This window comes from Sceloporus occidentalis, unplaced genomic scaffold, assembly GCF_023333645.1.
Source record: "Sceloporus occidentalis isolate IW3139 unplaced genomic scaffold, rSceOcc1.0.p SCAF_1, whole genome shotgun sequence".
NCBI lineage: Eukaryota > Metazoa > Chordata > Lepidosauria > Squamata > Phrynosomatidae > Sceloporus > Sceloporus occidentalis.
Genome location: NW_028316981.1, coordinates 198,447,500 through 198,473,238, shown reverse-complemented (window position 1 = coordinate 198,473,238; position 25,739 = coordinate 198,447,500). Strand labels below are relative to the sequence as shown.

Sequence of the window (25,739 nt, the reverse complement as noted above, 5' to 3'; positions counted from 1 at the left end):
CTGGACAGCACAAAAAGGAGCTGCAAAATGCATCTCCATTTTGCACCCTCGAAGGGGTGCCATAGCCATGGCAATGCGGCTTTATGACACTCCTTCAATGCATCATGTAGATGCAGCGCCGGAGGTGCGTCACAATGGTGCACACCTTCTGGATCAACGTGCAGCAAAATGTTGCCATGGGGGCAGAGTTAGGACGCTGCGCCCTGACTCCACCCACAGGCCGGCGCTTTCTGCTGGTCTGTATAGGGCCAAAGTCTGTGAAATCTTATGCTTCAACTTCTTTTTCTTAGTCTCAAAAGTGCTACAAGATCCCTTTGCATACTGATATTCCAGATAAGACTATGTCTTTGCACTCGTCTCATAGCTCCATTGCTGATGGAACCAGCAGAAGTCTGCACTGGATCCCACCCTAAGGTGATAATACAGCCATGCCTGGGAAGCCTCATGCAAATAACATCTCCCAGCCTCAGCTTTCTCATTTGTAAAATGGGCACTACTTTGACCTACCAAAATTTCTAGGCCTGAAAAGGCTTGTTGTGGAGGCATATTAAGGCTTCAGTCCTATGCCCACTTCCTGGGAGATCATCCCATTGAAATCAACAGGATGTACTCCTGAGTAGCTGTATCTACGAGTGGACTGCAAAAGTGCAAGTTAAATGATCTTAAAAATGTGCCCAAAAGTATGCGCCCAAAAGATTACATTAGCAAGTTCATTGTCTTGATCTCTGAACTGGATGTGTGGAAGAGCACACCTCAGACATTTCATGTGATTTGTCCACCTGGATACATTATTTCCTTCTACAGAAGGCATTAGGAGAGGTTCAAAATAAATGAATTAAAAAGCTGAAGACCCAAGTAGTTATGTCACATGTAAACTTGAACAGTCGCACAGTAAACAATACTATGTCTCACCCCAACCCCATTTAATGACAATAAATGTTTATAGCAGCAATAGTTAACAATCCTACAGATTTCACAAATGCATCTATAAAACATGCCTATCAAACAGGAACATCACTGAATTACACAATGCATAGAAATTTTTTTTTGTATTTTTGGCACAACAAAAATTCTTTCTTATAAGCAAAATATTGTTCCCTCTCAATATGTCAGGGTTTTTGTTTTTAGTTTTTAGGTTGACTTTAGTTAGAACAGGGAATAAGTAAGAAAAACAGCCAAGATTCAGAGGTGGACTCGTTGTGAACGGACAAAGTCCATCATAAAGTGATGGAATCTGGCATTAGGGGATTCTAATTTTCAACTGAAAATTTAATGCTAGCAATCTGGGGACTGATGGAAAACTTGAGGAGGCAGAATTTTTATATGGAGAGGCAATGCTCTCATTTTGTCCCCTCTATAGGTACATTCCTGGCCCCTTAGAGGACATGGGAGGGGAAATTTTGCCATGTTTTGCCCCCTTCTCTGAGCTGTTTTAGGTCCAGGTGAGGCTTTTTAAAAAATCAAATAAAAAGAAAGTGGACTCGAAGTGGGACTTTTTTGGCATTTGAAGAAAAAAAAATTCCTTACATGAACCAAGAGTGTTTTGTAAGCAGTACCAATGTCATTTAAAGTGATAGCCCAGGGACTGATGCCAGTCCCTGAGCTATTAGCTGCCAGTTCTGGGGGAGTTTCCAGGAAGGAAAGAAACAATTGTAACTAATGTGTGCAAATATAATGCCAGTCCTTGGCATATAGCGGTGGAATTGCCAGTCCCCCACAACAGATAGCCTGAGCAGCATTCAGCTATAAAGCATGGTGTCTCAGCCAAACAGGGCTAACCAATCACAGCTGCCAACAAAGGATGTTAGGAATCTAAAAGTGGCATTCCCTTTCTGGGTTGGGAGTTGACTGGCAAATCCTGAGCAACAATTATCCCCATTGCAAAATTCTGAAAGCCACTTAGCACTTAGGTAAGATTTCTATAAATTTAAGATTCCTCATGTCCTAGTCTAATATCCAAACCATGACACTGAACTGGCTCCCAAATATTAAGTGTCCCTATGTTAAATGATGTTGGAAACACATAGGCTTCCACTTCTAGTGAAAGCCCTGTCTTAAAGGGTGAAAAATTAAGGGTTGGCAGGGTGGTATTCTTAAATATCTGGCTCATATCTCAAATGGTTGGAAATGCTTGAACACCAATTTGTCTAGTATGCAGAATCAAATGTATTAGCTGTAGATGCACAACACAGCTATTGGTTTTCTACACTTGCAAGCTCTTTTTGGAGGACATGGAGGGGAAAAATGAGTGAGTGTGTGTCACATTAGCATAAGCCCTAGGTTTGCCTAGTTGGATGGATACAGGACAGGTGATCTGTAACTTTAATCCAGATTATGGTGCAGGACAAGGTATTTCATCAAGTGGGTCAAATGTACCTGCCCTCTCTTACTTTCCAAGACCCAATTTTCAGCCCCAGCCATCCTCTCTCAACACAGCTATTACCATGCTGGGGTGGGGGGGTTGGGCGCAGGAGGCACTGGCAAGAAGAATATAGCTGGACACACACCTCTGCATCTCCTCCCACTACTTTCCACCAAGGAGGATCTTCCTATTTCCTGATGCCCCAAATCAACAGAGATGGCTGCCTTGCTTGCCTAGTGCCACCACCACCCCCTTTGCTCAGGTTATAATTTTGGTGGAGATGAAAGATTTGGTGGTCTCTACTAGTGATCACCTGCATGTGTGTATGAAGCTATCAACAGCTTGCTTATCACCTGTCTTGGCACAGAAGAACTAGCTGAATGAACTGGAACCTGTCTATACAGCTTGTATAGTCCACCTTTTCAAAACTCTCCCAACTGCAGAAATCCCGTCATTACCATATGAAGTCCTCACAGAGAGGTGCCAGTTCACTTTATCTGGGCTAAGTTAGGCGGGTTACACACTGCCATTTAGTACATACAGAATACGTACTAGGGTTAGGAAGGCGCGGTGCTTCCGCACCCCCCTAACCCTAGTATGTATTCTGTACGTACAATATGGCGGCGGCCGTTCCACATGGCCGCCGCCATATTTACGTATCGGACGCTGTGCATCCGCACATGTCGCAGTGTCTATGACGTCGCAAGTCCGCCCCTGGCACTTCATGACATCATAGAGGCGCCGCTTAAAGAAGCTCCATTTTGGAGCTTCTTTTTCGGTCCGTGTGGGAGCCGCGCAGTGTGGCTGCTGCGGCTCCCGCACGGAGCAAACGGCGGCGGCAGTCTGTAACCTGCCTTAGATTCCCCACATGCAACCTCTATGGGACCCCATGCAACTCAACAATCTCTCTATTGCATGAACAATACATTTTCCCGGTACCAAAAACATGGCATTTTTTGGCTTGAAAATGCAGTTTTTCAACCAACAACCAACATTGGTTGCTGTTGTGAATGCTCATTGGAATCTGGTTGCTTCAAGTCTGTCCTCGGGACGTCATTATGTCACGGGACTCCAGTGACCATGATACCATCCATAAGTATATATCTCTTTTCCATGTGTACCAAAAAGGATTTTGAGTGCTGTAGCACTCATGCACGAGTACATTCATGTAGGAAACTACTTACTTAGGGCCTCAACAGACCGGCCATAAAGGCTGGCATTGGGGCAGAGTGGGGGTGTGGCATCTCCACGACACATGCCCCGACTCCACCCCCATACCAGCATGACATCCCACCACACCGCGGGCGGTGTCATGGCGCTCCTCTGGTGCCGCATCCAGATGACGCAGTGCCAAAGGAGCGCAAAAAAGCCACCGGCAGCTATGGAACCCTTTCTGCAACATAGAAAGGAGATGGTTTTTGCGGCTCGTTTGTGTGCTGCAGAAAGATCAGATGAGGGCTGCGGCATGTAGTTGCCGCGGCCCCAATACAGCACTGAAAGGGACGGCTACAGGGAGCCCCTTGGGGCAGTCTGTTCAGCGCCTTAATTAATTAATTAAGACTTGCATTTTTCACCTATTCAGTTCTTTCTTTCTTTTTTTTAAAGTATATCTAGTTTTCATTAGGCCTGGTGAGTACTGAGTTTTCTTTTCAAACTGGCAATTATGATGGTACTCATGGTAAAACCTTATTTGTTCTACAGCAAGGCTAACCTGTCATGAAATATGTGATTATTGAATCTAGAGTTGGATGTATCACTTTTTGGACTATAATTCCCTGAATCCCTCCAATAACATGGTTCAAAACATAACTTTTTCAAGCTATGGGAATATTGCACTATTAGTATCTGTAAAACTAGAGAAGGGAAACCTGTTTTAAAAAAAAATCCTAGAAAGTACCCAAAAGGTTTGTGACTATACTCTCAATCATTTAGGTCTTCTGGAAGGTGGAGTGAGGGATTTATTTATTTTTTTAACTATAGGTGCTATTTTAGCCAAGGAAATATAAATTATGGTTACAATACAATGCAATATTAGGCAACCTTCAGCTAACTGAATAGTTTTTGAATCTGGCTGCTTGGTACATTTAATTTACTCTTTGACAGCACTTTGCGGGGCAAACCTCCACAAATAAATGACAAAATGGAAAGTGCTAAAATACTAGTGCTCAGTTTGGAACTGTGGAGACTATTTGCAGGGCCATTGCCCCACCAAATAAGAATTCTTCACTCCCAAAATGAAATTCAACTTTAGTTCCCAAATTTCTAGTATTGCGGAGGCTAAGAAAAAGGATGTTAGGAATCCAAAAGGAAAAGCAGCATTCCTTTTCTGGGTTGGGAGTGGACTTGCAAGTCCTGAGCAAAAATGAAATCCCACTAGCTTATCCCCATTGTAAAATTCTGAAAGGCACTTGGCACTTAGGTAAGATTTTTATAAATTTAAGATTCCCCATGTCCTAAAAATCATTCACATTAAGAACTCGTCTATTTGCTTTGTTTCTATTCCCTGGGTAACTATGTGTGTTCCTTTTCTTTGGGTGCCTAAACTATATTTCTAAATGCACAAGTAAAGTTTTAAGTTAATGCAATGCTAGAAATTTGGAGTGTGAAAGAAAATTTCATTTATGGAGGCAGAATTCTTATTATGTGTGGGAGCAATGACCTTATTCCCTTCCCCATAGCTGTACCCCTTATTATTTGTATAAGTTTCCTTTTTGCTTCAACGTTTTTTGCATATTAGAAAACACTATTTCTTTTAAAAAGACCACTCCTTTTTCTCATTGTGTTAATCAATATTTCTTTTTCCCAGGTGGCATGACTGAGATACAAGAAGCAAAACAACAAGTAAGCATCACCTCATTTTCACTCCGTCTGCCTCATCTGGCTAAACACAAACATATTTTAGGCAAGAAAAAAATAGACAAATGTGTCCCCCACCCCATCCCAGAAATACAGAAGTAATATTAAATTAATAACAAACTTTCCAGGCATGGGACACTGTGGGGAACTTACACTCCTTTTAAAAAAATTATGTTCAGGTACAAGGCATGCACATTGAGCACAACCCAGTCTTCTGCAGAAGCTCAATGTCAATGAATAGGTGATGCATAAAAATACTCCTGAGCACCTTTTTCCATCCTTTGTCATGGAAGTCATACAAAACATGTTCCCAGTGGCCAGTTTCCATGGGTAAACTTTGCTGTCTTCGTAAAGGATCTTCTCAAGATACATCTGCCCTGGAAATTTAAGCCAGCTTCATATCTATTCCATTATCACCTCCCTGAACCAAAGAATAGTGGAAAATGTTGTTCTGTGATGGAATGAGGGCTATAGTGAAACACTCTAATCACCTGCATCAAACTATAGTTCACATCATACTTTGTGGGAAGCATGGACCCTGAAACAGGGGGGCTGGAGGGCTCAAAACCCTCTCACAGTTTAGGCAAGGGAAGGCCGATGCCCCTTTGAATTGATCTTGTAAAATTGGCCAACCCAGACTCCTATGTAATTCAGGTGATTAGGCATTAGCAATCAGGAGGGTACTGAATGATCACAACCAAGAAATATTAATAGTTACTGTTATTCAGATTACCCAGAAATAATAAAAGTATTCTGCAGGGTATCCTATGCATCCTTAATTGGGAGGAAGCTTCACTAAACACATGGAAGCCACTTCTAAATAGAATTTGTGCTTGTAAGAGACTTCTTATTTAAGGATGCTTCCATGAAAATGGTTGGAGAAAGTAATTTGTCCTGCCCCAGCAAGTATCTACAAACAGATGAAATTAATAATAATCTGCCTGTCAAGTTCCAGGGTCCCAGGCAAAGCTTTTAAAGCTAATTTCACTCAGGTTCATGTTTGTAATGTCGACTGTGCCTGAAGATTGTGGTCTGTCCCTTATATGCTTGAAAGCTATTTCCCCTTTGAAAATCTCACATTATATTAGCACCTCATTAGTAGGTTTCATTTCCCCCCCAAATATTAGCACTATAAATACTATAGAGATTACTAAACTATTTCTATTCACATATTTGTAAAAAGAATATATATATATATACATACATATATATTATTTGTTTTAATAAAGTGAATTGACATTGGGAAAAGGTAAGTCAGGAGGATAGTAGAGTCACAGTTCAATGGGCACAGACCCAAGGCTTCAGTTCCAAAGTGTTCTCTAGCAGCAGCTTTCAAGCTGTGTCTGAAGAAGAGTCGTAAGATGCAGATACTATGAAATTGCCAGAGCTGGAATGGCTTGCCATTGACTGAGCAGCCTGTTGGCTTAGGTTGTTGCAGATCAGTACCAACTGGTTGCTTTGAGCTTCAGAAAGTGTACTACAACTCTGGTACACACTGAAGTTGGTCTTCCTACCAGGGATGTTGCCCTTTTCACACATTGTCTTGACCATCTTGGCCAACTTGTTCTTACCAAGGGCTTGACAATTGTACCAATGAAGTGCGGCTAGATTCACCACTGGTTTAATGGACAGGTAGAAAGGGGCATCTTCATACCTCATGGCAGGAGGGCGTCTTTGTGCATACTCCTTGTAGTCTTGCACAGGGCAGGTCTGTGGGGCATGCTGTGTGGCATAAACCCTTGAGTCAGTGCCCACTCTCTTTGTTTTGGGATTCCCATCACTGCCATCTTGACCCATCCATTCCAAATATTCCAATCCAGTCTCTGTCATCCGAAGCCGTATGTCGCCCCATTTGAGGGTAGACCCATGGAAGCCTGTGCAATGGCCAAATGCCTTGGTGTTATTAAGCCAGACAAGGTTTAACAGCCCTTCAGGATTATATCGACTCAACAGACCTCTTTTGCGTAAAATAAGCTCATCTGCAAAAGTCAGTTTCATTGACTTGTGGGGCTTGTTGCCCTTCCCTTTGCACCTCAGCTCCATCTGCTTCTGCTTCAGTGCTTCTTGAGACCTCTTGAATTCCTTGTCCCTGGTAATACTGTATCCATATCTGTGCTCCTTGAGATAACGTTCCAACCCACATTGGTAGTTGGCCAAACTATTTGGCTCATATTCTGAACCATCCTTCTGTCGGGCATCCACAAAGAAAGATGCTAAGTAAGCATCCAGCTCTTTACAAGGAATTATATAGATCTCCCGGGTTTCTGAAGGATACTTAGAGATGAGGAACTCCCTGAAGTTACGGAGTGCTGTCTGGGTACTGCGTATCGTTTTTTCATTTTGCTCTCTGCTGAGTTCTGCAGCTCTCTCATCTTGGTCTGGGACAGGTAAAAGAAGAGATGAGAAAGAATCAGTTTAAGAGCTTTGTCTTTTCCCAAACTGAAATTTTCCTTAAAGCTAAAGGAAAGAAATTAATGTTTACAAAGATCACAAATTATTATTTTTACATACCTGTCCTGTTTGAAAAGCCAACTTCAGTTTCACAAATGATGTTATTATGGATATGAAAAACAAGCCAATATATGTTCTTCAAGTCACTGGCACACATTTTAGTACATGGAGATTTGAGTTGTTCTGCATTTTGAGAAAAGCTAGAGAATAAAAACTTATATTGACTCCACTGTTGTGTGCAGAGGCCTGATTAGGAAAGATAAAACCATTATGAACCATTTCATTTGTGAAACCAGTGGCTGTACTGGTTCCAATTAAAAATACCAAAACAAAGCCACATTTAACCCACTGAAAATACTTTTAATAAAATGTGCTTTTCAACATGGTAAATAAATTGCCTGTTGTGATATAATACACACCAGTGTGGGCCAAATTACAAAGCAAAATGTTTAAAGTAACTACAGAGCTGCACAAAGTTTGGTACAGGTGACAAAAAGAGCTGTTAATTCTACAGGAACACAGTCAGATAACACTACCAAATACACGGTGTCCAAAAATATCTTTATAATTTAAATTCTGTATAAAATTGAAATTGGAAAGATAATTTTGGACACCCTATATATTAAATGAAACACCATGCTTAGTGACCTAGAGTCTATGCTTTATTATGTATAGCTTTCTGTTGTTGTTGTTGTTGTTGTTGTTGTATGCATTCAAGTTGTTTCCAACTTATGGCAACCCTAAGGTGAACCTATCATGGTTTTCTTGGCAACTTTTGTTCATAAGGGTTTGCCATTGCATCTTCTGAGGCTGACAGCATGTGGCATGTCCAGGGTCCCAAGTGGAATTTCAAACCCTGTTCTCTTGGGTCATAGTCCAATGCTCAAACCACTACACCATGCTGGCTGCCTATCAGCAACACCTATAACACCTAAACAAATAAGGTACAGTTGACCCTCTGTTTTCATGGACTTCAGATCTGCAACCCTCCTTTACTTGTGAGGAGCAAATAGAGGGGATTAAAATGGCGTGTGTGTGCCCGAGACATACACCCGCAGCTGCTTGTGGACATGTGCTCCCATTTAAGTCTATGGGGCTTGAATATCTGCGAGTTTCCGTTTTCGCCGGGGGGGAGGAGTCTGGAAGGGATCCTCCACAAAAACAGAGAGCTGACTATATTAGCAAAAACACAGAATAGATCCATGATCATTCAATTGTCTGTAGCAGGGTTTCTCAACCAGGGTTCTACCAATGATTGTAATTGGGGGGAAATTAACATTTCTTTCAACTGTAGATATAATTTTTTTTGTGCAGCAATTCTCTGTGACCTAAACATTATTTCAAGGATTTCTCATGGTAAAAAGGTTGAGAAAGGGTGGTCTATAGCATTCATAAAATCTGAATGTTTATTGGCCAAATCATGGGACCTTTGGATTAAGATTTGAGGAGGCACATGGAAACTGGGGGGGGGGGGAGGGATTTAATCCTTCACCTCACTGACATGCCAATGACACCCTCCCCTACCATGGCAGCAAAGCTACAACAAATTCAGCACTAAAAGCTTGAATGAATCGCCAAAGGAAACTTCCATCCAAATGCTAACAGCTACTTAAAATTCAAAGGAGTGATTTTCAAAGGCATTATGACATGGGGGAAAGGGTCTCATTTCCTTTCTGACAGGCCCAGTCCTCTTAATACTTTTATGTAATTAAAATAACGCGTAGTCCGTCCTTCAGAGCCTTTCAACATGATCAAACTCAATGTCTCCCATTTCCTCCAACCTTCTCCTCAAAGCAGGACAAAGATATGACAGTAGTGTCCTATTTCGTCTTACCAGATGGAGCAAAATGAACAAGCAGGTTGAATGTTACGAGGAACTTAGGTTACCTTTTAGCTGCCCTGTCACACAGAACAGAAGAGGCACTCCAGCTGAGCTTTGAAAATGATAAGAATTACAAAAATTGCAAAATATTTGGCAAACTGGGAGGGTTACCTTGTATTTCTTTTCCCCTCTTTTAAGGGAACTAGGTTAATGTACTGGGGCTGATTTTGCAAAACATAAAAGAAATTAACAATGCACCTTCAGATAAAATCAACATAAAATGGTTTCCGTAGTTTTGTTCACACCTCACACATTTTTCAGACCCAGTACTCTGGCAGCACTTTCACCCATTCAAATAGGGAAGGGTAAGACACCAAAAAAGTTTACTTTTAAATTGTATCCTATTTTGAGACATTTGAGAACCTCCAGCAAATACAATCTGAACAACAATCCCAGTAAGAACCACAGATGTGACCACTACCTGTGGCATTTTCCCAGGGAGAAAACACAGCATGTATCATGTGTCCCTGAAACAAATGAATATCCTCAAAGCAAAGGGCGTAGATTCCATCTGTGAGCATGTATCACACCAATAATGACTATGCAAACAGACCCTTAGCTATTGCTCTGTTCTGTCTGATGAAAAATTTAGGAAGCTTATACAGTGTTGCTACAACAGATCTTGGCCTGCAGTAGCTTGTGGTCCACAAAGGAATGGCCACTGCCACCAACATCAGCACCACCCCATTTGAATCACAGAATCATAGAGCTGGACGAAACTTCAAGGGCCATCTATGAGAGTGAGCTATTTCCCCTACTCAGTCCACAAACTACCATTTCCTTGGTGCAGAGATTCTGGAAGAGTAGCAGAAGAGAAGGCAAGAAAGCCTCATCCCTCAAAGTCCTTGGAGACCTTTGGTGGTCATAAACATATGGTGGCCAGCAAGGAATTACTATAACACCAATTTACGGGAGATTAAATGCATTTCCCCATACACACATACCATTGAGGCTTACACAACAGTTGACCAGAAAATCAATAGGATACTATTCTGGAAGAAAGGAAGACATTTCAACAAGAGATATCTCAAAGAAATCACCATGTGGAAATCACAGGCTTTCTCCAACTGTGATCAACTCCCATGAAGACAAAATTACAAAACAGAAAAGATCACTCCAGCCAGTTCTTCACTTTCTGCACACATTTCCTTCACTCAAATGATGGATGATAAGACAAAGAGGGCATGTGTGTACAATCCAAGGAATGCCATGAAAAACCAAACAAAAATATAATTATAGGGATGCCTTTCTTTCTTTGCACTTTACTTTCCGCTCATTGTGAAACGCTGACAGGCGTGCAATTTTCATGTCAGCCATTTTGACAAGACATCATCTTCAATGTTGATTACTCTGACAAGGAATATGTGCTTTCTAAAAGAAAGGTAGCCCTATGTAAATTATTATCAAAGACTGTAAGTAAACATCTCCAGTTTTATTATTCTGTTTTCAATGTAAAACAGTATCCCTGTTATTATACCTCCACTTGCAGAATTATTGTGCAGAATTAGCCTGTCTCTGTTTCAAACATATAGAGAGGATGTTATTGAAGAACTAATTCTATTCGGATTTTTGTGTTGTTTTTAGATGGGGCTGTACAATTTCATATCTTCTGAAATATTCATCAAAGACACTGACCAAGCAAGACTAAGCATATTTACTTACTGTGTTCATTTGGGCTTGCTGCCTAAGACACTGTTTTAAGATTGCAGCCTGAAACTAGTGGCATAAACTGAAAAATCTTTCTGGCCCTTTATGTATTCACTTAATACTTCTGCTTCACATCTATCCTCAACCTTATTTCCAGGAATCCATACCTCCATTCCATATTCTCAGGCTTCTTGTGGAAAACTTTCCATATTTCTCACTCTTTCATTGCTATTACTGGGATTCTCCACAGAAGTTTATGTAATTGTATGTCACAATTTTATGATAGAAAGGATATAATTCTACACACACTTGAGAATTAGCCTTACCAAACTATAGTGGGCCTTAAATCCAAGGAAACGTGCCTAGGGTTGGAGCTGATGTGCAACACATCTGCAGCCCTATACACATTTACATGGGAGAAAGCTGTATAGAATGAAGTGTAACTTCTTTCCAAGCAAACAGACACAAAGATTGTGCAGCAGTTTTCTATACTGTTTAACTGACCAATTAAATCAATAGGACTTTCTGAAGTGTTAGCTTAAGAAATCCCATTCAGTTGGTAAGTGTACTCCGTGTAGCTGGAACTAATAATTGGACTTGGCTCAGTATCTTTACAGCCAATAATGGAGTTAGAATTATTTATCCACACTTTCCATTCTTTCCCTGCAGTTGCAATTTGTAGACTTACCAATTGAATGGGATTTCTTAAGCTAACACTTCGGAAAGTCCTACTGATTCAATTGGTCAATTAAACAATTTGTTAGGAAGTAACTAACTAGTAATACCCATCTTGCCACTATGTTTTCAGAAGCAATATTTGTGCAACTATAGAATCAAATAATGGTAGAATTTCAGACAATGCAGATACTAAACACACCCTAAGTACGTGCCGATCTGGACTGGCTGAAAGTACCAAGAGTTTCCAGGACTTTTCCAGAACTTTATGTTTCAACTGGACCTTTTCTATCATTCTCAAACATCAAACATTTCTTGAGACATTTTGAATTTTCCATTTCAAAGTGGCAGTTTTCCCCCAGACTTAAGGTCCACAAGGATGGTTCTTTTTTCATCAGCCCTCCCTCTTCTTAAGAGGGTTGTGCTTAGTTTGTCTATGGGTATGTTTTCCTTGATCTCCATTCTCCCTTCCTCCAGTTCTTCTCCAGACCACTGGAAAAGACATTCGCCCAAACTGAAAACCTCATGGAGCAAATGCCACGTAAAAGTGAAAGGTTCGAAACAGCAGAAACAAACAGCCAGTTATACCAATCTGTTTCCTCCTAGAAAATACTGAGTTAAAATAAACCAACCTCAAGAAAGAGACGGAGAGAAGGAGATGAGAGCGGTGATAGAACATGAATCAAAGGGAGACAGGAGTGAGGTGAGGAGGTGAGGTATAGGGAGTGAGTAAGGGAAGAGTGGAAAAGAGCAAAGGAAGATAGGATAGACATGGAGGGATTAAGAAATAAAGTGTTAGGTAAAGGAAAGTATAGGAAGCGGATGGATTGAATGTAAGGTGAATGTAAGGTGAACAATGAGTGTGATAGATATTTTAAGATATAATAGACATAATAAACTAATCAATAGCTCTGTTATGCTTGTTAGTAGAGATGTTATAATATAATGGTTGTATGTCTGATATTTGATCAGATTTTATTGTGAAAATAAGAAAACATTTAATCAAAAAATAAAATAAAATAAACCAACCTCGGGAGCTGGTATAAACAGACTTTGACCATACTGTGAGCTGAGAGCAAATATTCTGGGATGAAGAAAACATGGATCTCCAAACTAAAATCAGAAAGGACAGGGGCAAAATCAGACACTAGTTGTTTTTTAGTCAGTATGGATTTGCCCTACTTGTTAGAAAATAGGTAAGAGAGGATTTTAAATAAATAAATAAATATTATGCTAGTGAATACAGTTTTACACATAAACCTCTCTGCTGTCCAGAATGCCTTCAAATGATTTCACAGATACCCAGCAATTTTTTTTTTTTGGGGGGGGGGGGGGAATGTCATCAGAATTTTAACTGACAACTTATCATTTTCTCCTTACTGCGCCTGTTTAGACATCAGTGAGAATACATTATTTAGTCATTACATTTTTAGAGAAGGTCTTGTCACAATCTACATCACATGGATTATACAGCTATATTTTGCTGGACAATGGTGACTGAAGCATTTTCATGAATTAAAGAGCTCTTCTGGTAACAACAAACCCCACAATATGTCTGGCCCCATAATGCATTCTGAGATACGCATATATACGCATACATAATGGCTAGGCACTGTTTGAGGAATCAGGCGCCACAGGTTAATCTGGTTTTGGTTTAATTTTCATAGTATTCATATTTACAAAAGTATGACTTCTTCCTCTGGCATGCCATTTTGCATCTGAGGAGAAAAAAAAGCAGAGGACAACGGGCCAAATTTCAAATGGTATAAATTCTCGTTAGATATAGATTGGGAAATGGTTCTGATAACCACTTCCCAGTTCATCTACATTTTAAAAAGTAACTCTGTTTTCCAGTTTCTAAAAAAGTAACTTAAATTATTATTAAAATACTTTTTGATAACTTAAAAAACTGCATGCCCCTGGCCCCCACTATTACATCAATGCCCATGACAGAGCACAAAGCAGCAGCATAAGTTAAAATGAATTAGCACTTGAATCATGGGCTATCGTTCCTCCATCATTTAGTAAAGCAGTTTAAAAATTCTGTTACACCACAAAAGAAGTGAAATTATCCCTCATTATAACAGCAGTCACGGAATTACTAACAAGTAACTTCCTATTTGTTATGAAATGATGATGAACAAGCAGAGCCTATCATACTCTGGACACATCATGAGAAGTTATGACTCGTTGGAAAAGGCAATAATGCATGGCAAAGTAGAAGGCAATTGGAAAAGAAGGAGATGGCACTAAAAGTGGATCGATTCAATCAAATAAGCCACAGTATTGAGTTTGTAAGACCTGAGCAGGGTGAAGTCGAAGGCTTTCATGGTTGGTATCCATAGCTTTTTGTGGGTTTTTCAGGCTATGTGGCCATGTTCTAGAGGAGTTTATTCCTGACGTTTTGCCAGCATCTGTGGCTGGCTCTTCAGAGAAAGATGCCAGCCACAGATGCTGGTGAAACATCAAGAATAAAGTCTTCTAGAACATGGCCACATAGCCCGAAAAATCCACAAAAAAAAAAAACCTGAGCAGGGTCTTACAAACTCAATATTGTCATTGGGGCTCTTGGAGGACTCTCCTTCATAAGGTCTCCAAGTTCTGACTCGGTGCACACCACATATGAAGACCCACATACAATGGAAGCTCTTTTATGCCAATGCAAGACTAGACGTGATGATTACAGATACAAAAGCAATACCACAGAGTATTGCATCCCCACAGAAGCATTTAGTCTTCTATCACTGAAGATATGACACCACTTAAGATACTACACTAGAAGAACTGAGTAAGGACTGAATTATGTGCACCATGTTGGTAGCACAGAGAAAAAGCACACGCAGCATCCTATGTTCATCCAAACGATCTATGACACAATTTTACATCAGCCCCAGCTGAAAACATACAAAATCTCCCTCTCAATAACTTCATGGGGGGAGATATTTTTTAAAAAATACAGCATACCAAGCTGCCTCAAAATACAATGGACTATGATGGGGACAGCTCTTAACAATACATTGCTCCCACAGCTACTATGGAGATTGCCGAAGTAATGAGGGGTCCAGAGTGGTGTCAGATCACATCATAGTCCTTGCTGATCAAAAACTCTGTAATTTCAGCCCCATGGTCACTGACTCCATTTTCACCACTGATGTGGCACTCATCCTATGTGTTTTCTGTGTGGTAATGTGCAGAATATACTGCATGTCTTTACTACAGTCAGTTCACCAGCTGCTTCTATATGAAAGTGGTATGCAGATATTTGCACCGATCCTAACCGGTGGGCTGTGGCAGTGTTTCCAGGGACGTTGGGTTGGGATGTCTGCCATTTCATACATTTCTAGCTGCATATAGAAATGTATTTTTTCCATTTTCACACTTCCCTCTCCACTGATGGAGTGGCAGCTGTTCTGTCAATTTAGCTGCAACAACATCTTTACAATTCCAGCCCAATTCCAGCCCAATTTTAGCACAAGACTGCTCTGTTATTGCACACTAATCCATGATTTTATTAATATAGACACACAGCCAGCCAGAGGGAGTAGTATTGATTTTAATCTTTTTATAGATTAAGTATTGATATAGCATGGAAATATTGCCATACATGTTTACTCATTAATGAAGGGTACAAAACATTGCAAAGTAATTTAAAATGAAAATGTAGGAATTTGTATCCAGGAAATAACACAAACACCCATCTGTCCTTAATCCGCCTTTGCAACACTGTCAGCTTGCATTGCTCAGGAACATTGGTCAAATTGATGTGTTCCATAGATTGCGTGCCATCTCACTAACTAGCATGGGCAAAAGAGCTTTCATAATGCTGAAAAAGAGAAAATGAGGGGGAGAAATGTACAACTTTCTTTTGAGAATCTTGTGGTTTGGGAGGAGGACTCCTAAAACCAGTCCTCCTAGGAGGAAAAGTAAGGAAAATCTCTCGTAATGCATAGCCAAGTCTCCTTGGGACTTCATCAACTATGAACCACATCACCTCCATCTGACCCTGTATGTATGTTTGAAAAGTCGAGGTACTAAATGGCAAGCCAAGATATACTGAAAATGCTTTATAATCAATGCACCCATTGCCTCAAGAAACAAATAGCCTTATCCACCTACCAGACCCATACTTGCCTCCATTAGTCATCCATAGTTTAGATGAGAGGAAAAGAAACACTTTGTGCAAAGCTCTCATGCCTGCTCTCCACAGATAACCAAGAGAATATTTAGAAGCCTGTTGTACAAGGCACATTTAGTACCCACAGAATCACTGCCCAAAACACTGCCCTTGGTGTTACTTATCTCTCCCATTACTCTCCCATCTTTCCCTTTCTCACCAAAAGAATAACAGACATAGCAAGTTATAGAATCTGACCATGCAACACAAAGCAAGTCCCACTGAGTTCAACAGGATGTATTCCCAAGTAAATGCAGGCTGAGATGCATCCTAAAGGACCTGGGCTTGAATTAAGAGTGACACAAAAGCAGCATTTGCCCTCAAAACAGAGAACCATGTCTAAGGTGTTTCATTTTTCTGGGCTCCATTTAAATACAGGTACTAACAGATCAGAACAGTCTTCAGAAGATGGAAGTGGCCAGAATGTAGCAGTATAGGTGATAAAGAGTACATATCCACACCAACATGTTACACCGATTCTGCAACAAGGACACTGGTTGCCAGTGTCTTCTGAGCATAACTTCAAAGTGTTGATGATTATCGTTAGAATCCTAAATGACTTGGATACAGGATACTAAAGGCTTAGTCCCCATCCATGCCATCCTGTTCATCCCCTAAGAAGGAAAGATTTCTCACTGTGTCCCAACAAGGATGAAAGCATGGGTGATGAAATAAAAAAGAGAGCCTTTTTAGTGGCTGCACCAGCTGCCTTTGTTGCATTTCACTGTATTTTATTGTACTACAGTCAACCCTTCTTATATACGGATTTTTTATACACGGATTCAAGCATACACGGTTTGAAAATGTTCAAAAAAAGTTTAAATTTCAAATATCAAATCTTGATTTTCCATTTTTTATAAGGGATACCATTTTGCTATGTCATTATATTTAATGGAACTTGAGCATACACAGATTTTGTTATACACGGGGGATCCTGGAACCAAACCCCAGCGTATAACAAGGGTCCACTGTATTATATTAAGATGTAATTTGACATTAAGCTTTTCTGGATAGATAAGCAGCATAGATATCTCTAAATAAGAGGCACAGTCAGGACCAAAGTATACATGTTGTCAAATTGTGTCTAATCCCCTCAATCCCATGGTTTCTGGTCCGCTTGTTTCTGCAAGAAATGACACTCTAGTCTGTTTCAAAAGATCCACATGCAAGGAGCTATTTTACTGTTCCTTGTCAGCATTATATCTACTGAAAATCACCCTGTCTCCATCCCTAGCTCCAATACGCCCAACAAGGAAACAAGTAGAAAGAGGGAAAATCAGTGGAAATAGAACGTCTGATAGATTTTTGTGAAGCCAACAACTTATTCATTGTAAACACATACAACCAGAAAGAAGGCTATAAACATAGCCATCACCAGATGGTCAACATAAAAGTAAAATAGATTATATAACTGGAAGTAAAAGATGGCAGAACTCTATACTGGTGGCCAAGACTAGACCAGGAGCTGACTGTGGCACTGATCATGAATTACTCATATCAAAAATAAGAGTAAGACTCAAGGAGAAAACAATACCAGTGATTATACCAAAATATGATCTAAATAATATCTCAACAGAATTTACTGACAACATAAGAAACAGATTTGCACTACTAAGCATAATGGATCGAGAACCAGAGGAAGTATGGTCTGAAGCCAGAGACATAATAACAGAAGAATTCAGACAGACACTTTCAATAAATAAAAAGAAAGAGAAAAAAACATGAATGACAGAAAAAACACTACAAGCAATAAAGAAAAGAAGAGAAGTAAAACAAAAGGGAGCTAGGAACAAACTAAGAATTATGAATGTAATAGTACAACAGCTTGTGTGGAAAGGTAAAGAAAACTACTACAACGATCAATGCAGAGAAATAGAAGACAACAACAAAAAGGAAAGAACAAGAGCTCTATTTCACAAGATCCGGGAAATCAATGGAAAATTCAAACCAAGGACTAGCATGCTCTATGACAATAAAGATAACATAATTAAGGACCAGAGGGAATAAAAAGACGTTGAATGCAATACACAGAATTATACAAAAGAGATGACATAATGAATAACACATGGGATGAAGAGACATATGAAGATGAAGCCCAAATTCTAAAAAGCAAGGTGGAAACAATAAAAGAATTATTGCAATAAAAGAAATAGCAAAAAAACAAATCACCAGGAACAGATGATATTCTAATTGAACTGCTGCAGTCTACATTGACAGAGTCAACTCTAGTGCTAACCAACATATGTCAACAGATATGGAAAACAAAACGATGGCCAACAGATATATATCCTCATCCACAAAAAGGGAGACACAGGAGACTGCAGTAACTATAGGACCATTTCCCATGCAAGCAAAACCATGCTCAAATTCTGCAACATAGAAAGAAGATAGGGGAAAAAATCAATTCATTTGAGATCTGGTGCTGGATAAGAGTACTGAGGATCTCATGGGCAGCCAAAGGGGAAAAAAAAAAAAAAGGGGGGGGGTCCTAGAGCAGATCAAGCCTGAAACCTCCCTGGAAGCCAAGATGACCAAACTGAGGCTGTCATACTTTGGATACATCATGAGAAGGAAAGATTCATTGGAAAAGACAATAATGCTGGGAAAGGGAGGGAAATAGGAAGCAAGGAAGGTCACATGCTAGGTAGATGGACTCTAATTAAGGAGGTCATGGGTTTTATGGCTTTGCAGGAATTAAGCACAGCAGTGGAGGACAGGGGATCTTGGAGATGTCTCATCCATAGGGTCACCATGAGTCGAGATCAACTCGAGGGCAGTTAACAACAAATTTTGATATATGAGACAAGTCACTTCTCCTCTTCCCCAATGTTGATCTTCCGAGCCAGATTTGAGGCTCCTCCAGTTTGTAAAAGTGAAGGCAGGAAAACAGGCACATAAAAATAAATTCATTTATAAAAACAGAGAAAGGGGGATTACAATTCACTTTATTTTCCCACAAGCCGTCCTCAAATAATGTTCTCCTAATTAGGCTAATTTTATCAATCCCAGTGTTTGACCTATGCTGGAGGAGGAGGGGAATTTGGGTGATGTGCAACAGTAAGGATGGAGAACATGCAACCCTCCAGATGTTGTTGGACTGCACCTCCCATCTTCTCTCAACATTAGCAGCCTTTGCTGGTTATGTTTGATGGAAGTTGCAGTCCAATAGCATCTGAAGAGCCACATGCTTCTGATCCCTAGACTATGGGAAGGTCATGAAAAGGGAACCTATCTGTCCTCACTCCCAAGCCTCTTTTGAAATAAAATATAGATATGTTACAAAGGGGACATGTTGCTGCTATCATTTGGCTCTAATTGTAACATCACAGCTTTTGCACACGGGCCTTCTAAGTAAACAGAGAGACAAAGGGATGTAAGAGAAAATGCAATAAATATTTTATTACATTAATCAGAATAAGCTGTACTGCAGTCTTAACCAAAGAATATACTTAAATCAACTTTAGAATGTGATTGTAATTTCAGGCTTAGCAGCAAAAAGCCATAAGATTATAATTAATATAGTAAATCACACTCTGGAGTTTCCTTTAGAACTTGACACTACATGGCTGATATATTGCTTATATGAAGAACCATAAAGTCCTTAGCCCCAAATAGTTTTCTTTTAATTATTATTGTATTACCAAAAGGTGGTGAATCCAGCACACTGTTTGATTTATCTTTAATTTCCACAGGAGATGTAAATATACCACACATGAAGTGAACTGTTGCTGTCAGATTCTCACAGAGCATAAAAAACCATCTGTGCACCCCAGGAAACTTCATTCCCATAACGTTCTCACCTTTGAATGAACCTGATAACATAGCTACCTGCTCTTGCAGAACTCATACTTTTTGTTTCCAAGTCTGATCGCATTGCCAACTTTTCAATAATTTGCCTCCTCTTTCCTCAATATATATTTTGCTTGGCTGTCTGTCTGACTCCTGAAGTCTCTTGAATGGGAGTTGGAACTGTGCAGCCCTTCAGATTATGTTGAACTACAACTCCCAGCAGTCATAGGAGATTATCACACCAGCCCCTTTCTCGACTCTTTCACGCTGCAAAAATAAAACAGGACATTGAGGAGCAGCCACCACCACACTTCTTTCCTTCACGTCCTCTGCCTTAACCCCATCATCCTTCCCTTATGTCTTACCCACCATGCCTCTAGGTATTTTCCCCCTTGCTTTTTGCACAATTCTTAAACTCTGCTGCCCTGATTTAAGCTTTTTGAAATGACTTTTTGAAAATTCAGAGCTCCAGAATTGCATAAAAAACAGATTAAAATAAAATAAAATAAAAATAGCAAGGGGGAGGTGGAAAAGGAGGGAGAGGGGACAGTGACACCATGTGACTGTCAATCATGCTAGAGTCCCAGGAATGGCTTTGCGCACCCAGGGCCTTATGCAATTGTAATTGTTAACTCTATTGTAATTTGATGTATTTTATTGTTGTAACCCGCCCGGATTCTTCATGATTGGGCAGGCTAGAAATAAATATTTATTATTATTATTATTATTGATAGTTCATTCATAGGATCCCCCATGAATGAAAAGGGATAGGTGGGGGAGAGGGAAGTGGTGTCTTGCGATCTGCATTGTTGATGCCACTTCCATACCAATGAAATCGCAGTTTAAAAACCATGTGTAATAATCTCCACAGTCAGCATTGCTAATGATAAGGAGTTCTGGGAGTGGCAGTCCAACATCATCTAGACAGCCACCCAGTTTCCACCCCTGTTTTAGAAGGAGCAGAATAGTCTTTATTAAATAAAACATTTCTATCTTGCTCTATATCATGCGATCTCAGAGTGGCATAAAACCCATAATCCCAAATAGGCCACTCTAGCATCCTCCATCAAAATCAGACACAAGACTATTCCATCCTGGCCCATTAATTGACTCCATACCTTGTTTAAATGATTGGTGGGCGAAGTAACAGCTATGCAAATAGTGTTTTTAGGCACACACGCATTGTAAATTAGAGCAGAGATGTGTATACCTTGTTGTTGTTGTGTGCCTTCAAGTCATTTCTGACTTATGGTAACCCTAAAGCAAACCTATTCCAGTTTTCTTGGCAGAATTTGTGCAGAGGGGATTGTGTGTCCACCTATTTAAGCATAAATCTCACACTGTGTTTATGTACCTTCAAGTCATCTGTTGACCACATGAATTTCATTACGTTTTCTTAGGCAATATGGTTTCGATGAGGAAACTAACATGGCTTTGCATGGGATAACCCGGAAGAATGCTTATATCGCTTTTAGATTGTGTGTCTTGGCCCAAAGAACTTTTCCCCAAAAGATCAAACTGACACTGTGAAGGTGACATGGACTATATCTCATTCCCCATGATGTCCTTGCATTGGCAGCCCTGTTCAGGCTTAATAAGTAGCTCTTTAGTTACTTCCAGCTGGGGCAGCTGGTGGGTCCTATGTGAGTGGAGCAGTGGATCTGTGCCGGGATTTTATTTTAAAGGAAAAATCGAAGGTGCTGAATCTATTTTGGGATTAGGTTCCGGCATTTTGAACAGTTCCTTTAATGTCAGACAAAACCAAGAACAGATCCACTGTCCCAATAACATGAGAACCACCAGCCACCTTTGATTTCCAGACAAGTTTTCAATGTGCAATAGCTCTGCCCCACTTTCAGAATTTTTATCCAAATGAGAAGGATGTCTTCCATTAGTAACCTTTTCCCACCATTTTCTCACCACGTGAAATAAATTCATGAGGGAAATACTGTACTTGTTCGAGAAATTGACACTCAAACTTCACTTTGCCAGAAAAGAAATAGCTGAAGACACGTTTTAAGATTCCATAGCATCCATTTCTAACCTTCATCTCCCATTTAAATTCTAGTTGTGGCCCGTGATTGAACCATATGATATATTGGAAGCTATTGTGATGAACACTCTGTGGACATAGATTTTGGTCTATTGCTGTCATTTGTCTTTGATAGTAATTGTCTCATTACATTTGAATCACATAACATTGTAATGGGGGAAGGTAAGTAGGAGATAATTTACTGTTGTATTATATAAATAGCTAATAATTTTTTTAAAAAAAGAGGGGAAGACAGAATAGACACACAATATCTTTATCTGATAGCACCAAGAATTTGCCTTGCAGAAGCTCCCTGAGATACATGTTTGAAACAACTTTTTTTTTAACTGCCAGGGAATCTATTATTCATACCCTTAAAATATTTCTGCCTTTCTATTCCTTACAAAAGCAGCAAAACCCATAAGGTTCAGATCTGGAAATAGAACAGTGGGCTAATTTATTAGTCAGTTGAATGCCTGCTGCTACATATTCTCAAGTAGATTAAGGGTGACTCTACATTCTGGTTTAGAAAGGGCAATTGTCAATATGATGGCATGTTCTACTTGAAGGATTTCCCACCCCAAGCATGGCATTAAAGAAAAAACAATGTAATTCTGGAATAATAATAAAAAATAACACAGACATTTCTTAATTTATTACTTTGAAAGGGAGAAACTGGATATAGCCTACTGTGTATTAGGATATGCAGTTCAGTTTGCCTTTGGTTTCAAGAGGGTTGCTGGTTTAGATGTGAGATAATAAATATTCATATTTGTCAGAAGTGCCACTGGGTACAAGGGGTACAGACCACACCAGGTGACATCTCTGAGGGTGTGGAGTGGCACCTGGTTGGGCCCTCTCTCACTCCAGGGGAGGTGGTGTCTGGCACTGCTGCTGGCAACCACCCCTTCTTCTCTGATGCCATGGCTCTCTCAGCCAGCTCTCTCAGCTGAAGGAGCCAAGGCACCAGAGAAGAAGAGGGCAGGTGAATGCACCTTCTTGATTCTCCACTTCCCTGGCTCTCTCGGCCAAGAAAACCAAGGCAATGGAGAAGGAAGAGCAAGTGCATGTCCCTTCCGGCAATTCTGCTGCAATGGTTTTCTTGGACAAGGGACCAAAGGACCAGAGAGGAAGTACATGTCCCTTTCGGCTTCTCCATTGCCCTGGCCCTCTCAGATGAGGGAGGCAAGGAACTGGAGAAGGAGGGGCAGTGTACACCCCTTCTAGCTTTCCCGTTGCCCTGGCTATTTCCACCAATGGCCCAAGGTACCAGAGAAAACGTATTCTGTCTCCTCCTGCTGTCTTGCTTGTCCAGCCACCTACGTGCCCACCTCCCCAGAAGCCCTTTCCAGGTCTGGGCAGATGAGTGAGTGAGGCAGTGGGAAGGGAGGGAAGGGATGGCAGACTAGGCTGCTGCCACTGCCCAGCAACCCTTCCTGGGTCTGGCCAGGCAGCGGGCAGGTTGGTGGCTGGGGGGTGGGGGAGCAGGTGAGGGAGGCAGCAGAAGGGAAGGAAGGGTAGGCCACCATCAACCATCCCCTGCCACCCTTTCCTGGCACCCACACCAAATGACACCAACCCTAGTGACACCACTGACATTTGTATTTAACAGAAAAACTGGAACTTAGTTGGCCTAATTATTCATTAGTCTTTATTTTGTTTGAGAGCTATTATAAACAGTTGACAGGGTGAAGCTGTACTAGGTAATATATCCGTGAATGAACACCAAAACACACGTGCATGCTAAGCTAAAGGAGGAATGCCAAGACCAGTGTATCTGCCTCTTAATTTATTTTCCTAAAGCTCCAATTAAATATAGTGAGCTACAAGGGGCATGCCAGAAACAACCAGCAGGTTTGGAGCAGTGTGTCTATTAGCATTTCTATGGAGCCAGTGTAAGGAAACAGAACCTTGGCACAGAAAAATATCTAGCATCAACACAGCGTAGGGAGAGTAATGCTCAGATTCCCAAGTATGGGAGCAAACAGTTGCCAGTGTCCCGTAAGGAAATCCCATGGCATATTGCAACATATCTTTGTCAGAATCAGTACTTGATGGCAATATTATAAACAGAAGCAGAAGCAGAACTGGCAGCAGAGTGGAGAGCAGGAATCAAGCACAGATCACTGAAGCTGAGATGGGACACAGAAATGCTATTTTTAAATTCTTTTTTCCAAAGATTGAATCTACCAGGACTGTCCACTTGGCAGAAACATAATCTAGAGGTTTACTGCAAAGGAAACAGCATGTAATATGGAACAAATTAAAAAGAGCTTCAGCTTATCCTGCAAAGGGTTGTCCCTTGATTCAGTCCATTTCAGCCTTAGAGAAAAGAGTCATCATATCCCTAGCTCTAAATGAAGGACTCTAAATGAAGGACTCTTCATTTAGTATGTATAATTAATTACTGTTGTGATATGACTGTATAGGATAAGTGTTTGTATGTCTGTATGTATATGATTGTTTATATGTTTTTTAAACATTAAATTTTTTATATAATAATAATAAACATATCCCTAGCTACTAGCCCTTCAGAGAACATATCTGTTGTAGTTATTTTCAGTAGTGACTAAGCAACAGAGTGATACTTTAAGCTGCATTTCCTTGACAGACTTGATATAACCTGTGGCCTTTCTTTCACAAAGCTTCTACATAGGTGATGATATTAAAAATCTTTTTAATGGTTTAGATATGAACTGCTTATTAAATAACTAGCTTACAGAACTGACTCAGAGGCAATCTGGGGAAAGCACATGGTTGAGTCCTGCCAGCATTTGTGGGTGGAGAAATCGTTCAGTCAAAGGACTTTATTACACCAAACTCGTAAGGTGCCACAATCATGTTAATCTAGGAAATATAAATACAGTATACTGAGTTGAGGACAGGCATTATCACACAGCTCTTCCAAATCCTCACGGTGCTGCTTCTGACCCAGGTTCTGCCTCCCTCCTGCTAGCATCCAAAACCCCACCTCCCTGCCCTATGCCCTTTGTCTGGATTTATTTTTATGTTTTTAGTGCAATGGTGTGATCATGATAATCCATTAAGTTAAAAGAAAAGAAATTGGGGGGGGGGGGGGGGGACCAGCCTGCTTCAGAATAGGGAGTGGGAGAGGAGCAGAATCATGCCCATTCGCACTACATCACTGCAAAAGTAGCACAAATGGGAGGCATTGAGGGGTTTTGCCCTTCAATGAGAAGGACCGCTCTAGCAACAGATGACCAGCTACTCAACAGATGCAGCATCATATGATAAGGTATGGCTGCAGATGCTACTATCCTGCTCTAATTCCACTTTTCAGGCCCCACGTGATAAAGTCCTGAACAGGGGCATCACTTGGAGTGGGGGTGTGCAGGCAACACCAGGTGACACCCTAAAGGGAGGTGACACTACTGCTCCCCAAACATAAGCCTATGGGCAGAAACGGGCTGTGGCATTTGCCTGTGTCCCTTTAAAATGCCAAAGAGATGGTATGAGTGGGCTCAGTAGGAGAAGGAAAGAGAAGCCCCAGGTTTAATTTTTCTTAATTTTTAATTTTAAAAAATTAAATTAAAATTTAATTTTTTTAAATTTTAATTTAAAAACATCACATTTTATCAAATTTTCACTGTAACCACAAGAAACTATGTACAGTGCACCTGTGTTTTACGTGCGTGTGCCATACGCAGCTTTCAACATACTTTCAGCCTGTTGCACGCCTCGGGAGAATTAATTGGGAGCGTGCCTGTGGTGCATGCATACTGCTGCGTCACCACGTGCCACGGGTGCAAGTCTCATTACTTCCTATGGGGCTTCAGCATACGCTGATTTCCCCTTACGCAGAAGGATCCGGAACACATCCCTGCATAAGGGGAGGGCACACTGTACATGT

At 40.6% G+C, this 25,739-nt stretch overlaps 1 protein-coding gene across 3 annotated transcripts in view; it reads right to left on the bottom strand.

The window, feature by feature from the left end:
- Nucleotides 1-25,739, bottom strand: part of KIAA1958 (KIAA1958 ortholog) — a 90,647-nt gene that overhangs the window by 22,573 nt on the left and 42,335 nt on the right. For 2 of the 3 annotated variants that reach the window (XM_089488576.1, XM_089488577.1), the window contains one exon: nt 82-7,596. The exons of the other annotated variant lie outside the window; for it this stretch is intronic. In XM_089488576.1, the coding sequence (XP_089344702.1) occupies nt 6,551-7,596 (1,046 nt within the window). In that variant the 3' untranslated portion in view covers nt 82-6,550. Of the gene's footprint in view, nt 1-81; nt 7,597-25,739 lie in introns of those variants that run through there. 3 annotated transcript variants of the gene reach the window in all.